The sequence below is a fragment of the Lentinula edodes genome, assembly GCF_021015755.1.
Source record: "Lentinula edodes strain Le(Bin) 0899 ss11 chromosome Unknown C8R40scaffold_6, whole genome shotgun sequence".
NCBI lineage: Eukaryota > Fungi > Basidiomycota > Agaricomycetes > Agaricales > Omphalotaceae > Lentinula > Lentinula edodes.
In genome coordinates this window covers 643,113-665,704 of record NW_025764312.1, presented here as the reverse complement: position 1 = coordinate 665,704, position 22,592 = coordinate 643,113, and the positions used below count along the sequence as shown (strand labels likewise).

Here is a 22,592-nt window from a genome sequence, read left to right as displayed (position 1 = left end):
ATATCTCTCAAAGCTCAGAGCAAGCGCAGAAAGTCGTATCGATATTGAGTCGGTCTCCGATTTTGTTTTGACTATTGTATTCCTTGTTATTTCGCTGGACTTTGTCAATACTGTATTTATGATACACATTAGCAACGTATCGGATTAGTTCTTCACCTTCGCCTGCGTAGTGACATATTTGACATAGTTTTCCCATATCGATGCCATGGTCACTTCACTGGGCTCGAACTTGGCCTGAAAAACATGGCAGAGGTACATAAATCATCTTTGGGTGATTATGAGTATCGCGTACTTTCGCAGAATCGATTGTATTCTGAGAAGCCTGGCAACCCTTGGCATCCAATTCTGCCTTCTCCAGAAGCGCCGTCGCCTTTGTGTCTATGGACTTGACTAAAGTTGCCGCATTGCTAGAAACGTACGGAGTATTGAGGTACGTCTTCACTCGTCCCCACTGAATCACATTCTCGGGGTCGAACGGGGCTGTTGCAGCGTTGGAAGCACCATTCCCAGCTTTGAACTTTGCTGTGATGTGGTTTTTCTATAGACCATAGAATTTCTCGTGTTAGTGTTTGATCGATTGGACTACGTAAACATTAGCATTAAAAGAGTCCTCACAGCAGCATTAGTGTCCTTTGGAATGTTGTACAAGTTCGTCTTCTGGTTGATCTTGGTTTTGATGTCAGTCAAGTAGGCATCCTTGCCCATTCCGGAAAGAGCGACAAGATCATCGAGGGCGGCACAGAAACCGTTCTTAGTGAAAGTGAATGCGAGAAGCTGGAGTTCTACGGCGTGTTCTGTGAAGTGGGTTTTTACACACAACTTTGAGCTCCAAACTATGCCTTCTAAAAGGGAAAAATAACCCACCACATTCTAAGACGTTAGCGTCCTCACCTTCACTTGAGTCTTCGGAGGAACTGGGGCCAGGTAGATATTCCGAGTCGGATGAATCGGGTGGGGAACGCTATAGTAATGACAGGAGGAAAGGGGATTAGGATCATGTCAAGAAGGGGAGGTTGATAAAGATAGGACAACGTACTCGCTTGACATGCTCAAGAGGGCTCGGTCTGCCTGTGCAGTCCACATTTTCGCGGATCGGGACATCGCACAGAGTGGTTCCAGGGTTAGGTGTACGTCCCTCGAGTTCAATACTTCTACCCTTTGTAATCTTCTTCCCAGTTTTGTCCTTGGCTGGACATCTATCAGGAAGCTAATTCCAAGACCGGATCGTTAGAAAAATTATTTGAAATAGATAGAGAGGGGAGCAAGCCTTGGGAGTTGACGGATGGGTCGACGACGATGTCGGAGCTTTCGGTATATGAGCGGGCTTAGAAGCCTTCTTGGGAGCAGGAGGAGCTGCAGCCTTTGGCTTGGCGGGTGCCTTTAATGACGAGTTTGGAGGGGACTTGGGTTTAGTTCTTGGAGCGAAATGCTTGAATTCGGGCTTGGGCAAGTTTGGAAAGGATGGACTTGACGAATGTCCGGTCTGTACAAGGGGTGAGCCTCGCTGATTCAATAGGAAAGGGGATATACAATGTACGGTCGGGGCTGCGATGCTCAATGCAGCACACAAAGCGATTACCGCGACGATAAAGGAAAAGAAAGCTTGACGATGCATTATAGTTGAAGAGTAAGGCAAATAAAGTACAGAGTGTTGAGGCTGACCAGCAGCTTAATTTGGATTGTAGGAACACCTGGTTCTGTAGAGCCATATTCACGAATCCTCATCGTTTTTATACCGCAAACTGGTCGAACCAACAGCCAAAGGTTGCGGAAAGGAATTGAATAACAGAGTCCAGTGGAAGTCAGGCTCACACTCCCAGATGGCGTGAGGTAAGATGGACACTGGTCTATACGTAGATATCCAGGTTCATCTGGACTGGCGAGTGATACAGGGAAAGTACTGAAGTTTGAGGTGACATTCTTCGGGAGTATTGCATGTCTACTAGGATTGCAACGGTCAATACGACTATGATGGTGGCACGACTTGACTGAGGTTGATGAAGGTATGATTGCAACCCGAATTGCGTTAGGAATACACAGCACAGTCGATGTGATTTCAGTGCCCAGATGCGCTAGATATAACTGGGTTTTTGCCTATGCACTATTCAATTGTTCAGTGGGTATGTGTAAGGTAGAGCGTCATACGCATACCAGAAACCAGGTCCGGTATAATCAAGTATTTCAATGACCGCGGACCACAGATCTGTGTCGACTTTGCCTTGCTGTTCGGTTGAGATTAGAGGAGCATTAGCCAAAATGGTTACGTTGAGAAGCATGCGAACTTGAATCGTGGACTTGGAGTCTTGACGTGGGTTTCGTTAGCTGCTCCTTCGTCTGTTTCTGCGGCGACTCGAAGCTTCTGACGTCCGTTCGTTTCTTGGGAAAAAAGGAGCTTGGTCTTGGTTAGAAAAGCTTTAGCGCTTCTTGGCAGGAGGGAAAAGCCGTGCAGTGTACGTCAATTAGCGCTGTTCGTTGTTCTCATTGATCTCAAAGGACGAGTTGCTGGTGTATCGCTACAATCTCTCGATAAAAAGCAGGAGCAATAGGGAGCAATTCGCGGTAAGTGTTACCGTCAAGTTCAACGGTCATGACAGAAGGAAAGAGAAAGAAAAGACATTGGCGGCCGACGGAACAGTGATTAACGAGCGTCGGGGGTAAAACCGCGTGGAAAGATCCACAATTGATCGAATCCTCGCTGCGCAAAACGAGGCTGGCCTTTTACTAGGCTGGACCTCCACTATCATCTCCTTTTTTCTCCCTGGTACTCGAAATATTCTATCTGGTCGCTCCTCCATTATTCTGACGTCTTCACTCCCCCATTGCTTAGCATTTCGCTCGAATCATACATACACCTTCAAATCCTCAAGATTTCCTCCGTCAGCGAAGGATTTTTCTCTGGATCAGTTGAACAAGAATGATCCTCTCATCAGCTCCACTGAATGTTGGTGGTCTTTTGATCACAGTATTTGCGGTACGTCCCGGTCCTTTCATATCCTATAAAAGTAAAACTGACTTTTTCGAACATTCAGTCCATTCTTGAAGTATTTCTACTATGTCTCGCCGGTTATGTTCTCGCATGGAAAGGCATCCTGGATAAGAAGACGCAAAAGCAGATGAACAGAATCAATGTTTCGCTATTTACGCCCTGTCTTCTTTTCTCAAAAGTTGCCTTCTTTTTGTCACCAGGTATGCGCCCATTCCTCCACATCAAAGATAATGGCAAATAAGACTCTTGATGTCCATAGAAAAACTGCGCGAATTATGGGTTATACCGATCTTTTTCATCATTGTCACGACGGTGTCGATGTTTGTTGCTTGGTTTCTGGCAGTGACTTTTCGGTTGAGTAGATCGCAGAGGTGCGTCTGTTATATCCAGTAACATATCCCGTTTCTAAGTCTATTTCCAGGAGCTTCGCGATCGCCGCTTCTATGTTTATGAACTCGAATTCCCTGCCTGTCGCACTCATGCAGTCCCTTGTGGTCACTGTACATGGGCTGAAATGGTCTAAAGATGATAACAAGAATGCGATGCTTGGACGAGCATTGACTTATCTGGTCTTGTACAGCACATTTGGCATGATTGTAAGTCTGTTATTGACTTGGCATAGGCACTTCACATATTCCTTTCACAGTTACGCTGGAGCTACGGTGTCCGTCTCCTTGCGCAAGCCGATGATCCTCTGGATTCACCAATCCGACTGCCTGAGGACGGAGACGCCGAGGGAGAAAGACGAATTCGTGACCTGGAAGCAATGTTGCCTTCCGCCTCCACGGCAACTATGGTCGACACCCAATCGCAAGGGCATCAATCCAAAACTCCCAGTATAATCATCGATGATTCATTCATGAGAGAATCGTCTCCTTCGCCACCGCCACCATTAGCTAAACCCTTCGATAAAGATGCCACTCTACGTGCTCGTCCCGATTTAACCAAGAGTCACCTTCATAAATCCTCGTACTTTTATCGTTCGTTCCCAAATTCTCCCAACCAATCGAAAGTGTCTCTTCCAGATATCGAAGACACGGAGGTGGAGGAAGGACGGGGCTTGGTGGAAGAAGACCGCGCGCGTAATGCTGAAGTTGTTACTCGACAACCCAATGTTCGACAATCTTCAATTTGCTCTACGCAGTCTCGCCACTCGCATGTACTTGAACAGCCGACTGCCCTTCAAAAATATCTGTTGCACCCAATGTCAATATTCTGGCACGGATTCACAGACTTTATGACAGTTCCTCTGTACGCCGCCTTTCTATCAATAATTGTTGCTTTACTTCCAACTATACAACACACCTTGGAAGTACACCTGTACCCTATCAAAGGTGCCTTGGAGAGCTCTGGATCTTGTTCCATTCCAGTAACATTGGTTGTTTTGGGCGCATACTTTTATAAAGAGAAGGACGGATTCGGTGACGGAATGAGCGTGATACCTACGAGAATGGAAGGCGTACAGGAGGCAGGGGCTATTCCCGGAGGGAGCAATGGTGTAGACAATAGATCCAAGCTACCAGGGGGTCCCTCTCAGCCGTCCGCAGTCCAACATTGCAGAGATCTGTTCTCAAAGTTGAACCCAAAGCGGAAGCGACGTCCTGCTTTCCTTCACTCTGATAACGGCGATATGCCGCTTCCCGGTGAGACGAAAACGGTAGTGATCGCGATTCTGTCGAGGATGGTGCTGACACCTTTGGCGTTGATGCCCTTGGTAACGTTCGCGGCCAAGGAGGACTGGCATAGCGTTTTCGAAGAGTAAGCCGTTTACGACTATAACCGACATTATGTCAATTCTGACCTCTATTCATCCCCTTAGCCCCGTTTTCGTTGTATCCAATGTACTACTAATTGCTTCACCTCCCGCCCTAACACTTGCTCAGGTTTGTGCTTATTCCAACCTCAAATATAATAAGCCCTTAGCTTTGTCGTGCATACAGATCACTCAAGCTGCGTCCGGAGATGCATTCGAACGACTCATTTCCCGCACCATTTTTTGGAGCTACTGTATTGTTACCCCGCCGTTGATGATTTTGTACGTTGCCGTGGGCTTGATTCTGACTGGAATTTGAGGAACCTGTGGTTAGATATGTCTTTACTCAGTTTTTAGTGGTCTCTTTTCGTTGTTAGATGCTCAAGTATCTGAAAAATTTATCAGCTTTCGTACAGCCCAAGATCGCATCAGTGTAGTGTGAGGTTTTGTGGGCGTTTTACAAAGCAACATAGGAGACACAGATGAATATCATCTTGTAAACTTATAAACATATCCCGATTGTGCCGGAGGATGAAGGTGAGTGCGCCTCAGAGCAGAGCCGCACGTACGTGTCAGGTCATGCCGTGCAGCCTTTTTCCGGGATATCCGACGGATTTGCAGCTTGGGATTTTCGGGTTTAGCGTGAGTCGCATACGCGGACTCATATAAAGTCTCTCTGTATACTCCTGTATATCATCACTTCTCTCAAGAGCTAGCAAGCAATGTCTATCACCATAACGGTGCCACACGGGTAAGCTACCTAACAGCGAATGAACTTCACGAGACTAATGAAATCCAAGTTTGCCTTACGTTGGCGCAGCACTCCTTTCCTCCATCCTTCTTGTCTCTGTACAGCTTATAATTGTTGCCGCGCGTCGCAAAGCATCCGGTATCCAACCTCCTCAGTTATATGCAGAACAGGCAGAGGTTGCAAAGTCTCTTCATGCATTGAGATTGAACTGTGCACAACGTATGACGTTTCTTTGAACTGGAACGCGAACCTAACGATTTTGAACTCCTGCCAGGTGCGCATCTGAATACTTTGGAATATCTTCCAATGGTCTATCTGGTGTGAGTTTCAATGGAAGTCCCAACGAAGTGGAAGACCAATGATTGATATTTTGAAAATCCAGAACTTGTATCACTGCGTGCAAATATCCTATACTGGCTGCTTCGCTATGTGAATCGTGGGTGATCACACGCGCAATTTACACTCGAGATTATACATCTAGCGGCCCCGAAAAGGTACCGATAGCATTCCTCAGTCCTCAGCCTCATCTGCAGGTCAACTAATTACTATTTATCAAGCGAACTTTTGGAGCGCGAACCAGTTTGATCGCCCTGCTAGGTGAGGATTGATCTGCATCTGGATAGTTTTAACAAGTTCTAAATGGTGTGACTTTATGAAGGTCTTCTCGCATCCGCCATGTATACTGTCGGGTCTGCAATGATAGCAGAACTTGTTTGAAAGACCAGCCAGTGGAATCTGCGAATTCTGGAAAGATGTGTCAGGATGCGATAGTTAATCTTTCTCTCAAGTTTTAACCCCAAATTTTCCAAGAGGCACAATATATCCGTCCGTAATCGCCTATAAGTCCAAAGAAGATAATAGTCTTGAAGCATGCAATGTCATATTCAACTGTCTTGGACCCACTTGGTCATCCTAAAAACCATCGGGGAAAGTCAAATAAGAATCTACATAAGGAACAGAACTAGCAAGTGCCTGATTATCGTCTATTCAAGATTGCGTCAAAGTAGTGGTTTAATTGTCCAACACCAGAGAGTGGGACGACAGTTCCAATCCATCCATCTGGTCTGAATACAATGACCGCGCCTCTTCGTATATCAACGCCGTACATCTCGTGTGCTTTCATCTCTGTATCTAGGTACACCTTTCCAAAAGGGTGACAACCAAGAATCTCTTGCCCCCCGTTGCCAAAGGTCGCGGGGATAGTAAACCATTGAAATATTTGCGCTGGGAATACATTGACGAAGGAATCTAATGCGGTAATTGTAGTTCTGAGGTCGACGAGGGCCAATCTAGTGTACTCGGTATTTCCAGAAAACACTACAATTCTTCGAGACGTTTAGTCCGAGAGGGACACATCGAAAATAAATCATAACTCACGAGAACTTAGCTCTGTTGCTCAATATCTTTTGCAAACGTAACGGATCCCCCGTGCTGTTCAAAGTTGCATGAAGATATACCAAAGGAAAAAATCTCTCGCACCCCAGACTGGTTAGATATACATCAGGGCCTCTCTCGCCAGGGTCAATAGTAGCAACTGACGGATCTGCAATTGTAACGTTGAGTAAACTGAGTGCTATATGATCCGGGTCAGAGTATTATTCATGATAAGACTATCTTTCCAGCGCACGGTAAGATATCCCTACAGAGACGATGCATCAACTTTTGCATAGATAAGTACCCCCCGTATAAGTCTCACCAAGTCCAAGAGTAAAGTGTTGCATATTGAGATCGTTGAACCATTCTGTCAATAATTCTCTAAGAGCAAAGCACTCACTGTCAGCTAACTATCGAATGCCATTCCTTCCGAAGACAAGTTACCTGGTTGGTTCACTGCGCCCCTGGAATCTCGGTGGATAGTGGCCTGAGATCAAGGTGGAAATGACCTTGTCATTATCAATAACCTATAAGACGACCTCAGACGAGCTCTCCTTTCGAAGAAATACTAGATGGAACGGACCGTTTGCACAACTTGTCTTCTTTCAGCATCATAAGAATCAAGCAATGCTTTCTTCGCTAAACCCCGAACACGGAGCTACGAAAATAGAATCAGTAGTATACATATGGGGAAGAGAATATATCTACTGCAAGTTTCCAAGCCAAGTCGGTATTTAGACCTTGCGCAGACCCAGAACTGTGTGTATGACCAGCATCCCCAGCAAGGAAGACACGATCATTGGCACAAAAAGTTCCAGCGATACGTTGCCCAATTCCCTGGGATCCTGCTTCAGTAAACGGATTGACCTCTTTCAATCATAGACGGACATAAATAGTAAACCAATCTACACTCAAGAACTCGAGCTTGAAGGGATGTAAAGCTTGCTTTGCTTCTACCATTGCGACTTCTTGCGTCACCCCTTCTACTCCGCCGTATTTTTCGATGAGCGATCCAGAAAAAACGTATCCGATGCGCGTCAGACCATTGTCAATTGGACACCAGAGAATTTGACCGTGCGAAGCGGAATCGATGCTATTCAAGCAACGAGGGTTGGGCATGTCTGTCGTCACCCGAGCATCCATCCGAATCCAGCGACCTTGGGTATGTTCTCCTTCAAATGAGATGTTGGCAAGTTTGCGGACTGTCGATTTCCCACCCTACCATTGAAGATATTAGCACCTACATATATCAATGGTAGTTGTAACGAATAATGTACTTGCATCAGCACCGATGAGATACTTGCTAAGAGACATAGGCGTCGGAAAAAAATGGTGTCTTAAAATACGCTTTGCTTACCATTTAATGTCGACTACTTCTTCTGTATTCAAGTCTTTGATTTGAACTGTCACAGGATGCGAATCCTCATTCTGATCGATTGTAAAGCCTTGCATCCGATGAAGCATCATATGTGTTGACCCGATCTCCTTAGAGGCCGCGTCGGCGAATATTTCTTCGGTGAGGCGTTGGCGTAAATGTAGGCTAGTATCAAGTTACGGCAAACGTGAAGGAGGATGAGATGACTGAGATGAGATATGTGACGCGACTGACGCAAATTTGAAGAAAGTATCTCCTAATTAGAAAGTTAAACCACGGGTTCGGTGAGGTCGAGATAACGCACCAAGTTTATCCATCCGATTACCGTACATCAAACCACCTTTTACACGACGACCTCTAGTAAGGTATAGTAGGTACAGAATGTAATCCACTAAGCATCCGCTTACTCATGAAAGTGCAAACCCGATCGAGTGATCATTCCCGCTTGAATAAGCGGCTCAGCAAGGTCGAGCTGGTCAAGTAGCTCAATCGTTCGGGGCCACATTGTACTGGCACGACCATAGGACGATTGCGTTTTGTCATCTTGTTCTGATGCCAATGTCGTTACTTGGAATAGACAGAGTTCATTCATCAAGAAATACAAACCTATGATAGAGACTCTGCAGCCAAACCGGGCAAGTTGATAGGTTAGAAGTAGCCCTACGGGTCCACCACCGACACTATGAGATTGTCAGGGAGATTAAATCAGTTGCAGAATGCGTGACAGATTTAGCACGGTTCTACATGACGACGTCAACTGTGTTCTGGGTTTCAGCGAATCTTGACATTCTTACGAAGGAAAAGAAAGGTTCTCAGCACATCATCCTTCCATTCAGAAGAGTTGCAGAATACGTGGCGCCAATCAGGAGAGGTTCGGGCGCCTTTTGTTTTTCCCAGCGCTTGTTAGCCGTACCGCTGTGGGTATCATGCAAAAGTCACGGGGTATCGCGTTTTCAACGATCTCACTTCTTGGGAAGGGTTGAACCTGTATCTATTCACTCAGTCATCTCTCTCTAACGATTAGCTGCGATATCAAGTCTGGTCTGCTCTAATGACCTCAAGCTTTGATTTAGCGGATGCCCTAGAAAGACTCACATCCAGTGCTTCCGAGTTCGAAATACCAAATGAAAGAGATGTTAGCAGAGAAGAAGCCGAGCAATTGCTTGAAGGTCAGTTCTCCTTGACTCCTGCGAGAGGAACTCTGACCGGAAAGTCTCTAGCTGCTGTGGAAGCCGTCGCGGAATCCAGCGACTCTATCACCGATCCTCAGGTATTCGATTTGTACTGCAGCCTGTTAAAACATTCGGAATTTGTGCCCGGATCTGTCATGAACAAGCTACTGGACTCCATCACATCCGGTCTCTCTACTCAACTGGATAGTGCCAGGAAAGATATACAGAACGAAGACCAACAGGTATATCGCACCCACAAGGCACCCCTGGAAATGTACGCGTTTCTCTTGCAGTGGTTTGTTCAAGCTGCAGAGAAGGTGAAAGGGACAGCAGAGCCTTCCACTCCTGTTCCAAAATCTCGCAGAGGGAGGGGAGCAAAGTCTATGGGCGCTCGAGCTCCTGCTCGTACTAAGAAATCGGAGGAATGGACGTGGTTTGACCATGTGGCAGTCACCCTCGGGCTGATTGCGCGTCTTCTCGCTCAATTGAACACCCAGCGTCTATGGACGACCAACACAGAGCGAGAGGTGTTCATTAGGTGAGTCCCAGCACATTACGCCTAATTCATATAACTTATCTGCCTTTCAGCTGCGTTACACGTCCGGCATATCAAGTTGCAGAAAGCGAAGTCTTCATGAAATCACTCGAAGTCAGACAGAATTTCTACAAAGTCATTTGTCGAGCCGTGAAGAATCAAAACCACGCAGCCACTGCTCAAATCTTGCTTATGCAGCGCCTTCAGTATCATGAACACCTCGCTGAACCGATAGCTGAATGTCTCACGTTGCTGGCCAAGGAATATGACCATACGCAGCTCGGTGACGAGATTATCCGTGAAATTTCGCAAAAGGAGTTCAATGCGCAGGATAACAAAGCCCCTCGTATCTACGGTCGACTTCTTACCAAGTTCGCAGAGGACAGTCCTCGCGCCCTCTTAAAGCAGCTCAGTCTGTTGCTTGCTCAGTTGGAATCTGATGTGAGCGTTCTTATATTCTTGGAGAATTTGACTAAGATTCAAAGGCCTATCCAATGCGTATGGCTGTCATAGAATCAATGGGTCTCATAATCCTCGACCTTGCCGCTGCACTTGATGGCGGAACTGCTGAAGACCCCCACCAGTTTGAAAAGCAGATAAAAGGGATATACGACTTTCTCCTTGAACGCGTGTACGATTCCAACTCCTATGTGCGGGTCAAAGTTTTAGCTGTCTTAACTCGGTTATCACGCATCAAGAGGAAATTCCCCAAACAAAGGCTGAAGGTCACCAAAGAAGCAGTGGGGGCACTCGAGGATAAGACACCAACAGTACGGAAGAACGCTATAACCCTCCTCATCGAACTGCTCCACACGCACCCGTATTGGATGGTTGATGGAGGCAGGCTGTCCTTGGATGTTTTCAATGAGGGTTACGCCAAACTGAAGAAAGAGCTCGACGAGATAGAACATACAGCCCATCAACGCGTGATGGAAGCCACAAACGAAGAGGAGGATGAAGAGGGTGAAACTACGAAGAAACCGAAAAAGAAGAAAAGGTAAAACTTTACCAGGTATCCTCTCGCGTTGTATTTACTTATTTCCCTAGAACTGAAGATGACATGGAAGTTGACGACGAGGACGAGGAACCGACCGATGACGAGGATGAGAATGAAGATGAGGGCGAAAACACTTCAATGGCTGTCGATGAAGAAGGGCAGCTTCCCAGTTCTACGAAGAAGAACAAACTGAAACCACGGAAATCCCAGTTGAATCTCGAAGCCTTCAATGATGACGAAGCGATCAGGAAATTAACGAGTGTTGACACCGAAAAGCTTCGTCTCCAAAAAAAGTACTTTGCAGATGGTCTGGAATTCATCCGACAAATGGAAGGTGCCATAGTGTTGTTGGTGCAGATGCTTGGATCTAAAAGTAAAGCTGAAGTTTTGGAGGCTATGGAATTTTTCAGGGTAGCACATGAATATCAACTTTCAACCGCTGAGGTGCGTTCTTCACTCGAAAGGTATCTGCTGTCTATAACTCGTAACTACAGACTGGTATCCGGAAAATGCTGCATTTGATTTGGAACAAGGACAACAACGCGACGTCTGAAGATGGCAAACAACTGAAAGGTGTTCGTGCAAGATTATTAGAATGTTATCAAGAGCTGTACTTCAACCCCGTACCCGACATATCTCCCAAGGAACAGGTCAATCGTATCGCAAAGAACATGATACAGTGCGTATTCTGCGTGAACTGCTATTGTTGCTGTTCATTCAATCCGCTGTCTTAGGCTCACGTTCGACGCGACACTTGCAGACCTAACAAGCTTGGAGGAGATGATGCGGACAATGATGGAAGATGACAGAGTGCATCAAGACGTTATCAATAAGCTCTGGAACATCTTTAGTGAGTAACCTTCCCCACTTGTATGCTATCCGTGATTGACGTGGTACAGGTGTGGAAAAACATATTCCAAAGTACCAAAGACGTGGAGCTATCATCATTCTGGGTATGCTTGCTCTTTCAAAGCGAAGTGTGCTTGTCGACAAAGTGGATGTCATGCTCAAAGTCGGACTGGGCGCCCTAGGAAAGGTCGGTACATCCACTGTGATTTCACAATAACCTTTACTCATGAAGCACAGGCGGACCTCACATTAGCGCGCTTCACCTGTGTTGCCCTGCAGCGTCTTGCTGGTACCATGAAAAAAGTGAAGGGTGCGTTTGAGGCGTCAGATAAAGTTGTAGAGTCTGGATCCTAATTTGACACCTAATATATTTTACAGGTACGATGCCGCAAACAAAGCGAATCGAAATGGATAGTCCAATCTTCCGCAAAATGCGCGATGTCATCGAACGCCCGTGTCGGTCAAAGGATTGGTTCGGCCTGGCCGAGCAAGCGATCAACACCATCTATGCTCTCGGTCAACAGCCTGATGACCTCTGTAGCGATATCATCAAGAAAATGACAATCCGAATTTTCACTCCCAAGACTCAGGCAGAAATCCCGCAGAAAGATTTGGATGCGATGGATGAGGATGAAAATCCTTCACAAGCCAACGGTAACCCGTCACAAACTGACGAGGACAAAGGTGACGCCTTTGAACTCGCTCAATTGTTGTTTGTGGTGGGACACGTCGCCATCAAACAAATAGCTTACCTTGAAGTTGTCGAGCGAGAAATGAAGAAGCAGAAAGAATCTCAAAAATCTGGTAAGCGCTCTATTCTGGCTCCGATACTGACTTTCTGACGTTACTTGCAGCGGGAAGTACCTCGAACGGACCCCAAGCCACGGATAAGGACGGAGAAGAGCTCGATCAAGTTACTGGGAATACAGAGGACGAAATCGGGGACAAAATCACAGAGATCCGAGAGCACGAAATGCTTGATAAGGATTCTCTTCTTGGTGTTTATGGTCCAATGCTTGTGAACATCTGCGGTAGTCCCCAAAAATTCAAGGTATGCATGAACTTGCTTCTGATACAATCCTGCTAAATCAAGTCTTTTCAGAACCCTACACTCAGAGCTGCAGCCACCCTTTCTCTCAGTAAATTCCTCTGTGTCAGCTCTACATTCTGCGAGCAGCATCATCGCCTGCTGTTCAAAATTCTGGAAACATCCAAGAATGCTGGTATTCGAAGCAACATAGTGATCGCTCTTGGTGATGTCGCTGTGTCTTTCAGCAGTATCATCGACGAAAACAGTAATGAATTATACAAAGGCCTCTCTGACCGCGACCCGATCGTGAAGAAGAACACGCTCATGGTGCTCACTCACCTAATTCTAAATGGTATGGTCAAGGTCAAAGGTCAACTTGGAGAGATGGCAAAGTGTGTCGAGGACGAGGAGGATTTACGGATCTCGGATCTTGCCAAACTTTTCTTCCAGGAATTGTCCACGAAGGATAATGCAATCTACAACAACTTGCCCGATGGTAAGACATTCTTCGTGTCCCGTTTTGACCAACGAGTAACCTGCAAAACCCACAGTCATCAGTCATCTTTCTGCAGGGGATAATGCTGTAGACGAAGTGAAGTTCCAAAAGACACTCAAGTTCATATTTGGCTTTATCGAAAAAGTCGGTCTCATGGTTTCGTGCCTGTAGAAGCATTATTCATCTTTTCTTCGTTGCAGGAAAAACAAGCCGAAAACATCGTCGAGAAACTATGCCAGCGATTTAGACTTACTGATGATCCACGACAGTGGCGCGACATCGCCTACTGTCTGTCGCTGTTGCCTTACAAGTCTGAGAAGTCGGTCAAAAAGATCGTCGAAGGTCTGCCGTTTTATCGGGATAAACTTTACGAGGAAGGTGTTTTTGAAAAGTTCCAGGAGATTCTGCAGAAAGTGTGTCATAGTTCCCCCTCCTTCCTTCCTCTTTGCGAACTTATGATCTCTTCATCAGGCCCGGCTAACCAAAAGTAAGAACGATATCGGGGCAGAACTGAAGGAGTTTGAAGAGGTAAGTTATGGATTATGTGTTCCGATTGTGTAACCCTCTCATTGTCTGAAACAGATTCTCGATGAGGCCCGTCGCCAGGGTCAAGATGATCAGGCTCTAGAGAAACGAGCTAAAGGCAAGAAGGCACAAGCTAAAAAACGTGCAAAGAAGAGTACGTTTCGTTTAGATCTTGTCAGAAGGAACCGCTGTTTTGCTGATTCTTGATTTCTCATGCAGACGCTCGTCGCGTGCCAGCAAAGGCAACTCAAGATCGAAGCGAATCTGAGGAAGAGTAGGTCGATGATGATGCGGCCATCTAGCTTTTGCATCCTAAATTCCTGGGTTGCCTATTTGTGATCTGTAACTTTAGTATTTTTTTATCGCAGATTTTATAGTACTGTTGTAGAATTCTTTCTTGTATACTGTATGATATCACTGTACTGTTCACTATACGCTACATACGTTGTTATACTTCATGATTTCTGCCCTAAGGCTGGGCCTGTCCCAGCAAGTTATTTCGTTGCCTAATAAAGTCAGTCACTGTCACAAATTCCAGACCGTAACCAGCGCCAGTGCCTCTGATTCGAACTGATCCATACCTTTCATCTCAACCACATCCATTTCCTTTATTAACAACATCTACCATGGTCAGAAACCTTTCAATCTTGGAAATTCTTGACGCTGATTTCGTGCGCGCTACAGGCCTCTTCCGGTATCGGTGTCCACCCCGGTTGTCTGCAAGACTACCAGACGCTCAAATTGGGCAAAAAGCTTAAATACATCATCTTCAAGTTCAGCCCAGACAACAAAGAAATTATCACAGAGAAGACGTCGGAATCAGACAATTACGAAGATTTCATTGCGGACCTCCCAGAGGACCAATGCCGATATGCGGTATATGATTTTCAATATGAGAAAGAAGGTGGCGGTCAGAGGAACAAGGTCTGTTTCTTCTTGTGGTGAGTGTAATTCTTTCTCTTCTTTTTTGGAGGCCTGGCGGTTTTTCCCTGCGGATGCACGCGCGCGCTGTCTCTCCGGGATAAATCATGAATTAATGATCTTCTTTGATAAGGAACCCCGACGCGGCATCGGTCAGGTCCAGGATGTTGACCGCCTCTTCGAAGGACGCCTTAAAGAAGTCGTTCGATGGTATTCATTTCGATATACAAGGAAGTGACTTGAGTGAGGTTTCATACGAGAATGGTGCGTTTGACGACCTTTACACACGATAGAACTCTTTGATCTGATCTCGTCGTGGACAGTGTTGGAGAAAGCCAGCAAATCATTCTAAACAATTCCCCTTGATGGTCTACCATTCTCACTCCCCTTAATAGTTCTGTGCTGTAGTCCTAATCCTTACCAAACTCTCGCGTCGTGAAATCGTAGAAATCTGAATGGATATTGCCAGATCGACGTCTGTAAACTCGCATTCTTCAGGCGACTCAGAGTCATATCGATGATCGCTTATCGGACATGATCTAAAAGCATCGCAGCAATTCCGGATGTGAAACGCAGATCGCAGTTGTTCTTGGGTTCTGCCCATTGACTTTCTCTATCAGTATTGCGAGTTTCACGTTCAGGCTTTTTTCTACTATGGGATTCACGCTCTGGACTGCACACCTCAGTGCTACAGGCAAGAATTATCAAGTGCCATTTGAGATCTAGTACATATACAGTAAATGCACGCCTTGCGCAGGTGGTTGTATTTATTCTCGATCATCTTCATCTACAAGATATAAGTACTTGAAAGGGCAATCAAAGACGACCTATGCTTTACAGTGAATCGCAATGCTATGGTACGGCGAGAATTTGGTTTCCGGGACTGACGTAAACCGCGTAATTTCCCACACTGCCAATTCGTCCAGTCCAAGTTTACGTCGTCAGTGGCCGCATTTTCCTTCTTTCCTGACCATCATGTCGCAATGGGGCCAGCAGCAAGGGTACCAGTACCCTATGCAGACTGGAATGCCCGGCGGTAACCCTCAGTTTCAACAAAATCCCCAGTTACAACAAAATGCTCAGTTTCAGCAAGGCTTTAGTGTACCCACAGGCGGTATCTTGCCACAGAGAACCGGGTTTCCTGCTGGAATTCAGCCCCAGCAACCTGGATTTTCAGGTGGACTTCAGTCTCAGCCTACTGGATTCGCCATGCAAGCACAGCCGACCGGCTTTCCCAACTCTGGATTCCTGCAAACCCAAGCAACTGGCTATCCAGGTATGATGCAAGGGCAGCAGCTACGAGCGGCGCCTCCTCCTCCGGTTCCACCTATCCCCAGCCAATTTCAGCAGCAGAACTCCACGCCAACCTTTCTTTCTCAACCTCCTCAAAACCGGTCTTTCCTTAGTCCATCTCCTGGAATGGGCTCCGCTCGACCACTACTTCCTCAGGCAACGGGTTATATTGACCCTAAATTACAGATGATGTCCAACACTTTTATGCCTGTGAATACTTCTATGCCCTACAGCGCAACCGGTGCTCCGCAACTACCGTCAAACTTGCAAGGCGGTCTGAACTTGCAGCAGTCATTCCAACAGCAGAATCAGGGATCTGCACCCAAGATTCCTTGGGCTCTCTCAAGGTCTGAGAAGAAGAGCTATGATCAGATTTTCAGAGCCTGGGACGCTCAGAGCACTGGTTTTATCACTGGTCAGAACGCCTTGGAGGTATTCGGTCAAAGTGGCCTCAGTAAAGACGATTTGGCCAGGATTTGGTAAGTACCTCTGCAAGGAAGGCTTAAGGTTCATCCTGATCTATTTGACTTTAGGACTCTAGCAGATGTAGACGATCGCGGAAAGTTGAACCTTGCTGAGTTTCATGTTGCTATGGGTTTGATTTACCGACGTGCGTACATTAATCACACCATGTAAATCAGTACAACTGACCCTTACTAGGGCTCAATGGCAATGATATTCCCGAGACCCTGCCTCCCGAACTCGTCCCGCCGTCTGCCCGAAATCTCGGTGATTCTGTTGATATTCTCAAAGACCTTTTGAAGAACGAAACTCGCAACCGCTCCCCAACTACCCACGATTCCCCTGTATCTTACCTCAAAGAACGTTCTTTCAACTCGTCAGGCTCCTCGCTCGACTCCAGTAGGGATGCAACCATCTACAAGCATAGCGATGATAGTTCGGGCGGCGTTTACACTTCTTCACGGCGTCATGTTGATCGTAGCGCTATTCGTGGAACTCACGATAAAAGCGGCGCCGGCGACATTGACGAGATGCGACACATGCTCGATAATAGCTCGTACATGGTAGACAAAACATCGCAGGAGAATGCTTCTAGGTCTGCGGAAGATGAAGCTCTTGATGCCGAGAGAGACGATCTCAAATACCGTATTAAGCGTCTCACTGAAGATTTGGACTACGTATCACGAGGTCCTAGGACTGCGAGTAAGGAAGAAGACAAGAGACGATTCGAAAGAGAACTCCTATCATTACGACACGAGAAATTGCCTGAGTTGGAGAGAAAACTCAAGGCCAGGGACGAAAGGAGGGAAAGGGAAAAGAGGCAGTGGCAGAGAGATCGCGATCGTGCCAACGAGAGGACGGGGAGATATCGCGACGACAGAGATGATCGATATTCCTCTCCCAGGGATTACGATGATCGTGATAGACCTTATTCGCGAGGAGGTTACGACGACGACCGTGATAGGTATCGAGAACGTTCTCGCTCCCGCGATAGAAGAGATTACGACAGGGACTACAGAGACAGAGGCCTCGATAGGGACCGTGACTCTGAGTACTACAGAGATCGTGAACGGAACCAGGATAGAGATTATGACCGTCCACGCAGCTCCGCACGTACTCGGTCCCCTCCAGCGCCACCGCCTGTTGCGCCACCAAGCACCATCCGTGATCCTCCTCCGGCTCCGAAACCGGCGCCTTCCCCCGGTCCTTCGACCAAGAATATGACTCCCGCTGAACGACAAGCATATGCCCAAGCTCGAGCACAGCGGTTAATTGAGGAGCGCAAAGCCAAACTAGGTCTTGTCGCCACACCTTCTCCCACTTCGGTTGACACATCCGTCGAAGATCGACTTGAGCAGGAAAAGAAGGAAGCTGAGGAGAAAGTCCGTGCTGCTGAGAAACAAGCTGAGGAAAGGGAGAATCTTCGTAAAGAGAGGTTGGACCAAGAAAGGGCTTTAAAAGAAAATAGCACACCGAAAACTGCTCCTACTCCTCCAGCTCCAAAAGCTGCTCCTCCACCTCCAGTCAGTAAACGAGCTCCTCCGCCGCCTAAACCTCGGACTATCCGGGTGGCAGTACCTACCCCTCCAGCGCCTTCCATCCCGGTTGTCGTACCCCCGGCAGCTCCCGCTGAGCCTGAAATTAACGCAGAAGATGAAGCGATTCGTAAACGTCAAGAGGTTTTGAGGAAGGAGCGGGAAGCGCGTGCAGCCCGTTTGAAAGCACTTGAAGAGATGGAGAAGGAAGCGGAACAGGCTAGAATTGAAGAAGAATTGTACCAGGCGAGACTGAAGGCTCTGAGTGAACGCCCCTCTGTGTCACCAGTTCCACCTTCTATACCTGCAGCAGCTTCTCCTGTTGTTCCTCCGCCTGTTGCTCCTTCTCCTTCCGTGTCTGCGCCACCACCTCCGCCGCCGCCCGCACCTCCAGTTGCCAGCCCTCCAGTGTCTACGCCTGATAAATCTAGTACAAATCCCTTTAGTCGTCTCATGAATCAAGGAGCAGGTGCAGGAGCCTTCACGTCTTCACCTCCTGCAGTTGCAAGTACGAACCCCTGGGCCAAACCTGCAGCAGCTATAGCTTCTCCTGCACCGACACCGTCTGTTGCTGCTAGGGCTCCCAGTACCCCTACACCTATCTCATCCGGACCTAAACTATACCATACGGCCCCTCAAGATGACGACGATGACTGGGATATGGTCAAGGAGAAGGATGATGATGAAGATAGCAGCGACGATGAGATATCCTCTTCCAGGGCTGTTCGAAATGATATTGCAAATAGGTTGTTCGGCAATTTGTTACCTCGTCCTCAATCGGGGCCTGGGTCTAGCCCGAGTTCGCCTGCGCCTGGTGCAAGCCATACGCCTAAACCCGAGTCTCCATCCATGGGTATCCCGCCACCTCCGCCAGCACCGCCCATGGCTTCTACTGCTCCTACTGCTCCGCCGCCGCCTCCCATGGTCGGAGGGGGAGCACCACCGGCTGCTCCTGGAGATCGAGGCGCTCTCCTTAGTTCTATCCAAAGTGGACTTCGCTTGAAACCCACAAAGACTGTGGACAAGAGTGGGCCTCAGCTATCTGGAAAGGTATTGGGTGAATCCTCTCCTCCAGAACATATTACCGCTGCTGCTCGCCCACCATCGCCTCCCTCACCTCCGCCTATGGCTGCGCCCGAGCCTCCTGTTATGAATGTGAAGGATAACCGTCAGTCGGTGGATTGGTATGCTGGTTTGGCGGCGGATGTTGGGAAAACTTCCGTTCCTGTGGTTCCGGCCACGATCGGTGAAGATGCCGAATATGAACCGGAGTCTGAGCAATACCATGCGCCAATCCCGGATATTCAAGTTGATGTTGCCGATCCCGCTTCCGATCTGATGGCCGATATCAACAAGTCTATCAGTGAGTCTTCTTTTCCTCGGGCAGGCTTGTGAAGGTACCCAATATCTATCAACAGCGTTGTCTGTAAGGTCACTCTATCCGTTCGAGGGCGATGGCCCCGATGATCTCAGTAAGATTGTGTTTCTTCTAATCTCATCCGCTAATCTTTGGACTGGATAGGCTTCGGAGAAAACCTTACCCTTACTGCTCATCCTTCGAAAACGGGTGGCGATTGGTGGTATGGCATTTTAGACTGTACCGGCAAGTCGGGTTTATTCCCGAAGACATATGTACAGGAAGTAACGAAAGGTTGGTCTCGATTCCTTTACACTCTATCTATATTGATTGTCTCATCATCTTCCAACAGTCAAGGCCAAGGCACTTTACACGTATACTGGAGAAAATCCCGACGAGTTGTCAATGGCCGAAGGAGACGAAGTTATTATCATCGACCAGAGCGAAGAAGAATGGTGGAAAGCAGAACAGGGTGGAGTAGTATTCATTGTGCCCGCGGGTTATTTAGAAATTATCCAGGGTTAGTCAAGTTACTACCTCCCCTATGCGTCTCTGTTTACCCTCGTCATGTGAACAACAGGCTGAAGTTGCTTTTTTTCTGGTTTTCTTTTATCATGTACCACCTTCAAATAAATCCTGACCCGGAATGGAATGGAAATTGTTATTGACATTCAGATGGTGCTCTTCACACTACAACTGTTGCAAGCCAACTGAAAGATGCCCAAAATATGTTGACAGTAAATCCAACTGAAGTCGGAAGTTTGGATCATCTCAATGTGGTGGATGGTTTCATTCAGAACATTGAGCAGGTCGAACATGAGGATGATGCTGCTGCTAGTGATGCTTCAGATTCTGATACTGACTACCATTCATTCGAGGACAGTGACGGCGAGGAAAACAGTGAGGAAACGCATGAAGAACGGGAGGCTCGCCGCGAACACGAACGTCAGATGGTATTGGAAGCCGCTGGTTTGATCGTCAAGAAAGACGTTAAACCGCCACCGAGACCCCCCAAACGAAAAAGGCGACCTCCGCCTATCGCTCCTCGAACACAGTCCGTTTCATCCATATCTTCAAAGGATCTTCCGAAAATCCCTGAGTCTATGCAAGGTCCAGAGCCAACCCCCTTGGACGATGCTTTTGAAAGATACGAAGCTTTCCGTCTCACACAGTCAGGCGCAGGTAACAACCGCCTCTCCGCTGCATCTTTTGACACCGCGCTCTCTTCCCCTACGACTTCGGTGACTATGTCAACTTCTCCTTCTAAAGACGGCGAAACCCGTTCACACTCTGGGATTTTCCATTTCCTCGGACGGTCCAAGACCCCGGTGGACAGCGACAGACGTACTCTGACAATTTCCGCTCCCATTCTGAGTTCCCTTTCTAATGAAGATTCCGCGCGCTCAAACAGTCCTGCATTTGGGAGTGTGAGTGGAAATTTTCGTATTTGCTGAGCCTTGGTCGTTCAAACAGCATTTGTGTCTAGTCTTGGGCCAGTTTGGTAGATAAATCTGCCCTGGATGGTATACCTTCCCACGAGAGACGCCGACAAGAGGTAAATCCAATAAAGAAAAGTTTCCTTTGACGATGATTAGATTTTGCTCTAGGCCATCTTCGAGCTGATCGCCACTGAAAACGCCTACGTTCGAGATCTACAGCTTGTAGTTGAGGTGGGGAGAATCTAACTATAAAATTCTACTGCATCCAAACTGACGTGCTTTGTCTTTGACTCGAGGCCTTCTACTCCAAACTGTTACCTCTTCTGGACCGAAAGGCAATAACTGTGATTTTTGCAAATATCGAAGATATCTTGTTAACAAACATTGTACGTGAGCTGATATACACATTCCTCCTAATTATGTTGAATATTTCCTTCGCAGACATTCATGAGTTCGCTCGAGGAAAGGCAGAAAGATTGCAGGTTGTACATTGATCGGATCGGTGACATAATAGAGAATTACATGTCGAGTATGGGTGTCTATATGGTCAGCAACGATAGTACTATGGGCCATTCTATTCCTTTACACAAAACAGGAATATTGTGTCAATCAAGGCAATGCAATCAAAGTCTTGCAAGACATCCGCAATTCGAACTCTGAAGTCGCGCTGCAACTTCAACACATTCGAGATGGCCCATCGTCGAGGAATCTGGACTTGTCTAGCTATCTGCTAATACCTAGTACGTGATGGCTTCTCTTGTGTTGATAATACTTACATTATTTCCAGTGCAACGCATTACGAGGTATCCACTCCTCATAAGACAAGCACGTAGTGTTTCCTATCCTCGAGATATCAAAGCTCAACGCGCTTTAGATCTCTCACTATACTTTACCAGGGGAAGAGAAAGATTCGATTGATCGATCGATTGAAATTGCTGAGAAAATCCTTAACCATATCAACGAAGCGATTCGATATCAGGAGGGGCAGGAGACGCTGAAGCGAATTTCCCAGTATCTATGGATTGGGCAAGGGTAAGGTACTCAAATTATAAAGGGATTGTGGCTAAGCGTCCTTCTCTTCTTCGAAAGGCGACTGGATCTCACAGCTCCGACGAGGTACATGGGTGTACGAAAACTCTTAAAGGAGGGCACCTTGACAAAAGCCAAAAGCGGAAGAAGACTACACGCATTCTTGTGCAGTGATATTTTGGTGCTCACCGATGATAAAGTCCAAAATCTTTATCGTATGGTAGGGTGACTAATTGCCATGAAGAGCTATACACGACTCAATCCAATAACCCTCTACTCTGTAGCCTATCGCATTGTCAGAGACGCAAGTAAAAGATCTTCCTGGAAACCGAGGTAGGAAGTTTCCCTGTGCGCCAAATATATTCACTGAGAATGATTTGAACAGATGATCTTGCATTCCAAGTTGCACTGCCATATCCTCGTGGTGGCGAGACTATTGGACTGCGAGCTACTTCCGCGAGGGATTGTCAAGGTGTGTACCGGTGATATCGATGGCACGTCTCGCTGATACTTCGATCTCATTGCAGTGTGGGTGAAAGCAATTGAAGATGCGAGCCGAAAGTGCAAGGATGCTGAAAAGCGGGCGGCCAGGAAGCAGCGTGCTTAGTGCATGGATTCCGAGAGTTCGTACTGCAAGGACTGGATACTAATAATTCAGGAATAATATTGGACAAGTACATAGAATTCATATCTGTATACATATAATACACACC

At 47.0% G+C, this 22,592-nt stretch overlaps 7 protein-coding genes across 7 annotated transcripts; 5 read left to right on the top strand and 2 right to left on the bottom strand.

The window, feature by feature from the left end:
• Window positions 1-94: 94 nt before the first annotated feature.
• C8R40DRAFT_1090278 (uncharacterized protein) lies at window positions 95-1,210 on the bottom strand. The gene is made up of 5 exons (XM_046227475.1): window positions 1,037-1,210; window positions 892-961; window positions 616-750; window positions 293-538; window positions 95-234 (listed from the first exon to the last, which is right to left on the bottom strand). Exons 1-5 carry the CDS (start codon window positions 1,099-1,101, stop codon window positions 145-147), a joined length of 606 nt encoding a protein of 201 aa, XP_046089716.1. The 5' UTR covers window positions 1,102-1,210; the 3' UTR covers window positions 95-144.
• A 1,704-nt stretch (window positions 1,211-2,914) lies between these two features.
• On the top strand, window positions 2,915-5,058 carry C8R40DRAFT_1159094 (membrane transport protein-domain-containing protein; the record flags this gene model as incomplete). Its single annotated transcript, XM_046229832.1, has 7 exons — window positions 2,915-2,971; window positions 3,030-3,186; window positions 3,246-3,357; window positions 3,408-3,582; window positions 3,633-4,744; window positions 4,806-4,869; window positions 4,927-5,058. 7 exons carry the CDS (start codon window positions 2,915-2,917, stop codon window positions 5,056-5,058), a joined length of 1,809 nt encoding a protein of 602 aa, XP_046089715.1.
• A 403-nt stretch (window positions 5,059-5,461) lies between these two features.
• Window positions 5,462-6,032, top strand: C8R40DRAFT_1167342 (uncharacterized protein; the record flags this gene model as incomplete). Its single annotated transcript, XM_046231002.1, has 4 exons — window positions 5,462-5,490; window positions 5,540-5,709; window positions 5,765-5,810; window positions 5,873-6,032. The coding sequence occupies 4 exons, from the start codon at window positions 5,462-5,464 to the stop codon at window positions 6,030-6,032; spliced, it is 405 nt and encodes a 134-aa protein (XP_046089714.1).
• A 429-nt stretch (window positions 6,033-6,461) lies between these two features.
• C8R40DRAFT_1090256 (FAD binding domain-containing protein) lies at window positions 6,462-9,110 on the bottom strand. The gene is made up of 16 exons (XM_046227474.1): window positions 8,984-9,110; window positions 8,846-8,919; window positions 8,647-8,788; window positions 8,544-8,596; window positions 8,474-8,495; window positions 8,222-8,404; window positions 8,146-8,167; window positions 7,753-8,082; window positions 7,573-7,701; window positions 7,448-7,522; window positions 7,309-7,391; window positions 7,187-7,245; window positions 7,118-7,129; window positions 6,970-7,063; window positions 6,868-6,921; window positions 6,462-6,815 (listed from the first exon to the last, which is right to left on the bottom strand). Exons 1-16 carry the CDS (start codon window positions 9,025-9,027, stop codon window positions 6,467-6,469), a joined length of 1,725 nt encoding a protein of 574 aa, XP_046089713.1. The 5' UTR covers window positions 9,028-9,110; the 3' UTR covers window positions 6,462-6,466.
• Window positions 9,111-9,185: 75 nt separating this feature from the next.
• C8R40DRAFT_1090255 (non-SMC mitotic condensation complex subunit 1-domain-containing protein) lies at window positions 9,186-14,350 on the top strand. The gene is made up of 17 exons (XM_046227473.1): window positions 9,186-9,408; window positions 9,460-9,949; window positions 10,000-10,387; window positions 10,432-10,943; window positions 10,994-11,387; window positions 11,438-11,622; window positions 11,678-11,793; window positions 11,843-11,979; window positions 12,030-12,102; window positions 12,171-12,596; window positions 12,647-12,843; window positions 12,895-13,318; window positions 13,374-13,462; window positions 13,519-13,731; window positions 13,790-13,846; window positions 13,901-13,997; window positions 14,063-14,350. Exons 1-17 carry the CDS (start codon window positions 9,291-9,293, stop codon window positions 14,119-14,121), a joined length of 3,975 nt encoding a protein of 1,324 aa, XP_046089712.1. The 5' UTR covers window positions 9,186-9,290; the 3' UTR covers window positions 14,122-14,350.
• Window positions 14,351-14,469: 119 nt separating this feature from the next.
• Window positions 14,470-15,116, top strand: C8R40DRAFT_1159103 (uncharacterized protein; the record flags this gene model as incomplete). Its single annotated transcript, XM_046229834.1, has 4 exons — window positions 14,470-14,472; window positions 14,528-14,784; window positions 14,898-15,028; window positions 15,088-15,116. 4 exons carry the CDS (start codon window positions 14,470-14,472, stop codon window positions 15,114-15,116), a joined length of 420 nt encoding a protein of 139 aa, XP_046089711.1.
• A 375-nt stretch (window positions 15,117-15,491) lies between these two features.
• On the top strand, window positions 15,492-22,565 carry C8R40DRAFT_774294 (uncharacterized protein). The gene is made up of 18 exons (XM_046236178.1): window positions 15,492-16,536; window positions 16,591-16,667; window positions 16,718-19,417; window positions 19,473-19,526; window positions 19,577-19,705; window positions 19,764-19,931; window positions 20,087-20,838; window positions 20,898-20,966; window positions 21,019-21,081; window positions 21,147-21,236; window positions 21,292-21,396; window positions 21,446-21,590; window positions 21,638-21,675; window positions 21,725-21,882; window positions 21,940-22,099; window positions 22,164-22,212; window positions 22,265-22,351; window positions 22,407-22,565. Exons 1-18 carry the CDS (start codon window positions 15,614-15,616, stop codon window positions 22,484-22,486), a joined length of 5,847 nt encoding a protein of 1,948 aa, XP_046089710.1. The 5' UTR covers window positions 15,492-15,613; the 3' UTR covers window positions 22,487-22,565.
• Window positions 22,566-22,592: the final 27 nt, after the last annotated feature.

What these genes read in the sequence shown, in the direction of transcription:
- C8R40DRAFT_774294 (XM_046236178.1), top strand. Translation starts at nt 15,614, where the DNA reads ATGCTATGGTACGGCGAGAATTTGGTTTCCGGGACTGACGTAAACCGC. An exon ending in CGATGGCCCCGATGATCTCA is followed by an intron (nt 19,527 to 19,576) that starts GTAAGATTGTGT and finishes TGGACTGGATAG; the next exon opens with GCTTCGGAGAAAACCTTACC. An exon ending in ACAGTCCTGCATTTGGGAGT is followed by an intron (nt 20,839 to 20,897) that starts GTGAGTGGAAAT and finishes ATTTGTGTCTAG; the next exon opens with TCTTGGGCCAGTTTGGTAGA.
- C8R40DRAFT_1090256 (XM_046227474.1), bottom strand. Translation starts at nt 9,027, where the DNA reads ATGTCAAGATTCGCTGAAACCCAGAACACAGTTGACGTCGTCAT. An exon ending in CTGCAGAGTCTCTATCATAG is followed by an intron (nt 8,789 to 8,845) that starts GTTTGTATTTCT and finishes CATTGGCATCAG; the next exon opens with AACAAGATGACAAAACGCAA. An exon ending in TAATCGGATGGATAAACTTG is followed by an intron (nt 8,496 to 8,543) that starts GTGCGTTATCTC and finishes CTTTCTAATTAG; the next exon opens with GAGATACTTTCTTCAAATTT.
- C8R40DRAFT_1090255 (XM_046227473.1), top strand. Translation starts at nt 9,291, where the DNA reads ATGACCTCAAGCTTTGATTTAGCGGATGCCCTAGAAAGACTCACATCC. An exon ending in GTAGTCCCCAAAAATTCAAG is followed by an intron (nt 12,844 to 12,894) that starts GTATGCATGAAC and finishes AAGTCTTTTCAG; the next exon opens with AACCCTACACTCAGAGCTGC. An exon ending in TAAAAAACGTGCAAAGAAGA is followed by an intron (nt 13,998 to 14,062) that starts GTACGTTTCGTT and finishes TTTCTCATGCAG; the next exon opens with ACGCTCGTCGCGTGCCAGCA.
- C8R40DRAFT_1090278 (XM_046227475.1), bottom strand. Translation starts at nt 1,101, where the DNA reads ATGTCCCGATCCGCGAAAATGTGGACTGCACAGGCAGACCGAGCCCTC. An exon ending in CAAAGGACACTAATGCTGCT is followed by an intron (nt 539 to 615) that starts GTGAGGACTCTT and finishes TATGGTCTATAG; the next exon opens with AAAAACCACATCACAGCAAA. An exon ending in ATACAATCGATTCTGCGAAA is followed by an intron (nt 235 to 292) that starts GTACGCGATACT and finishes CATGTTTTTCAG; the next exon opens with GCCAAGTTCGAGCCCAGTGA.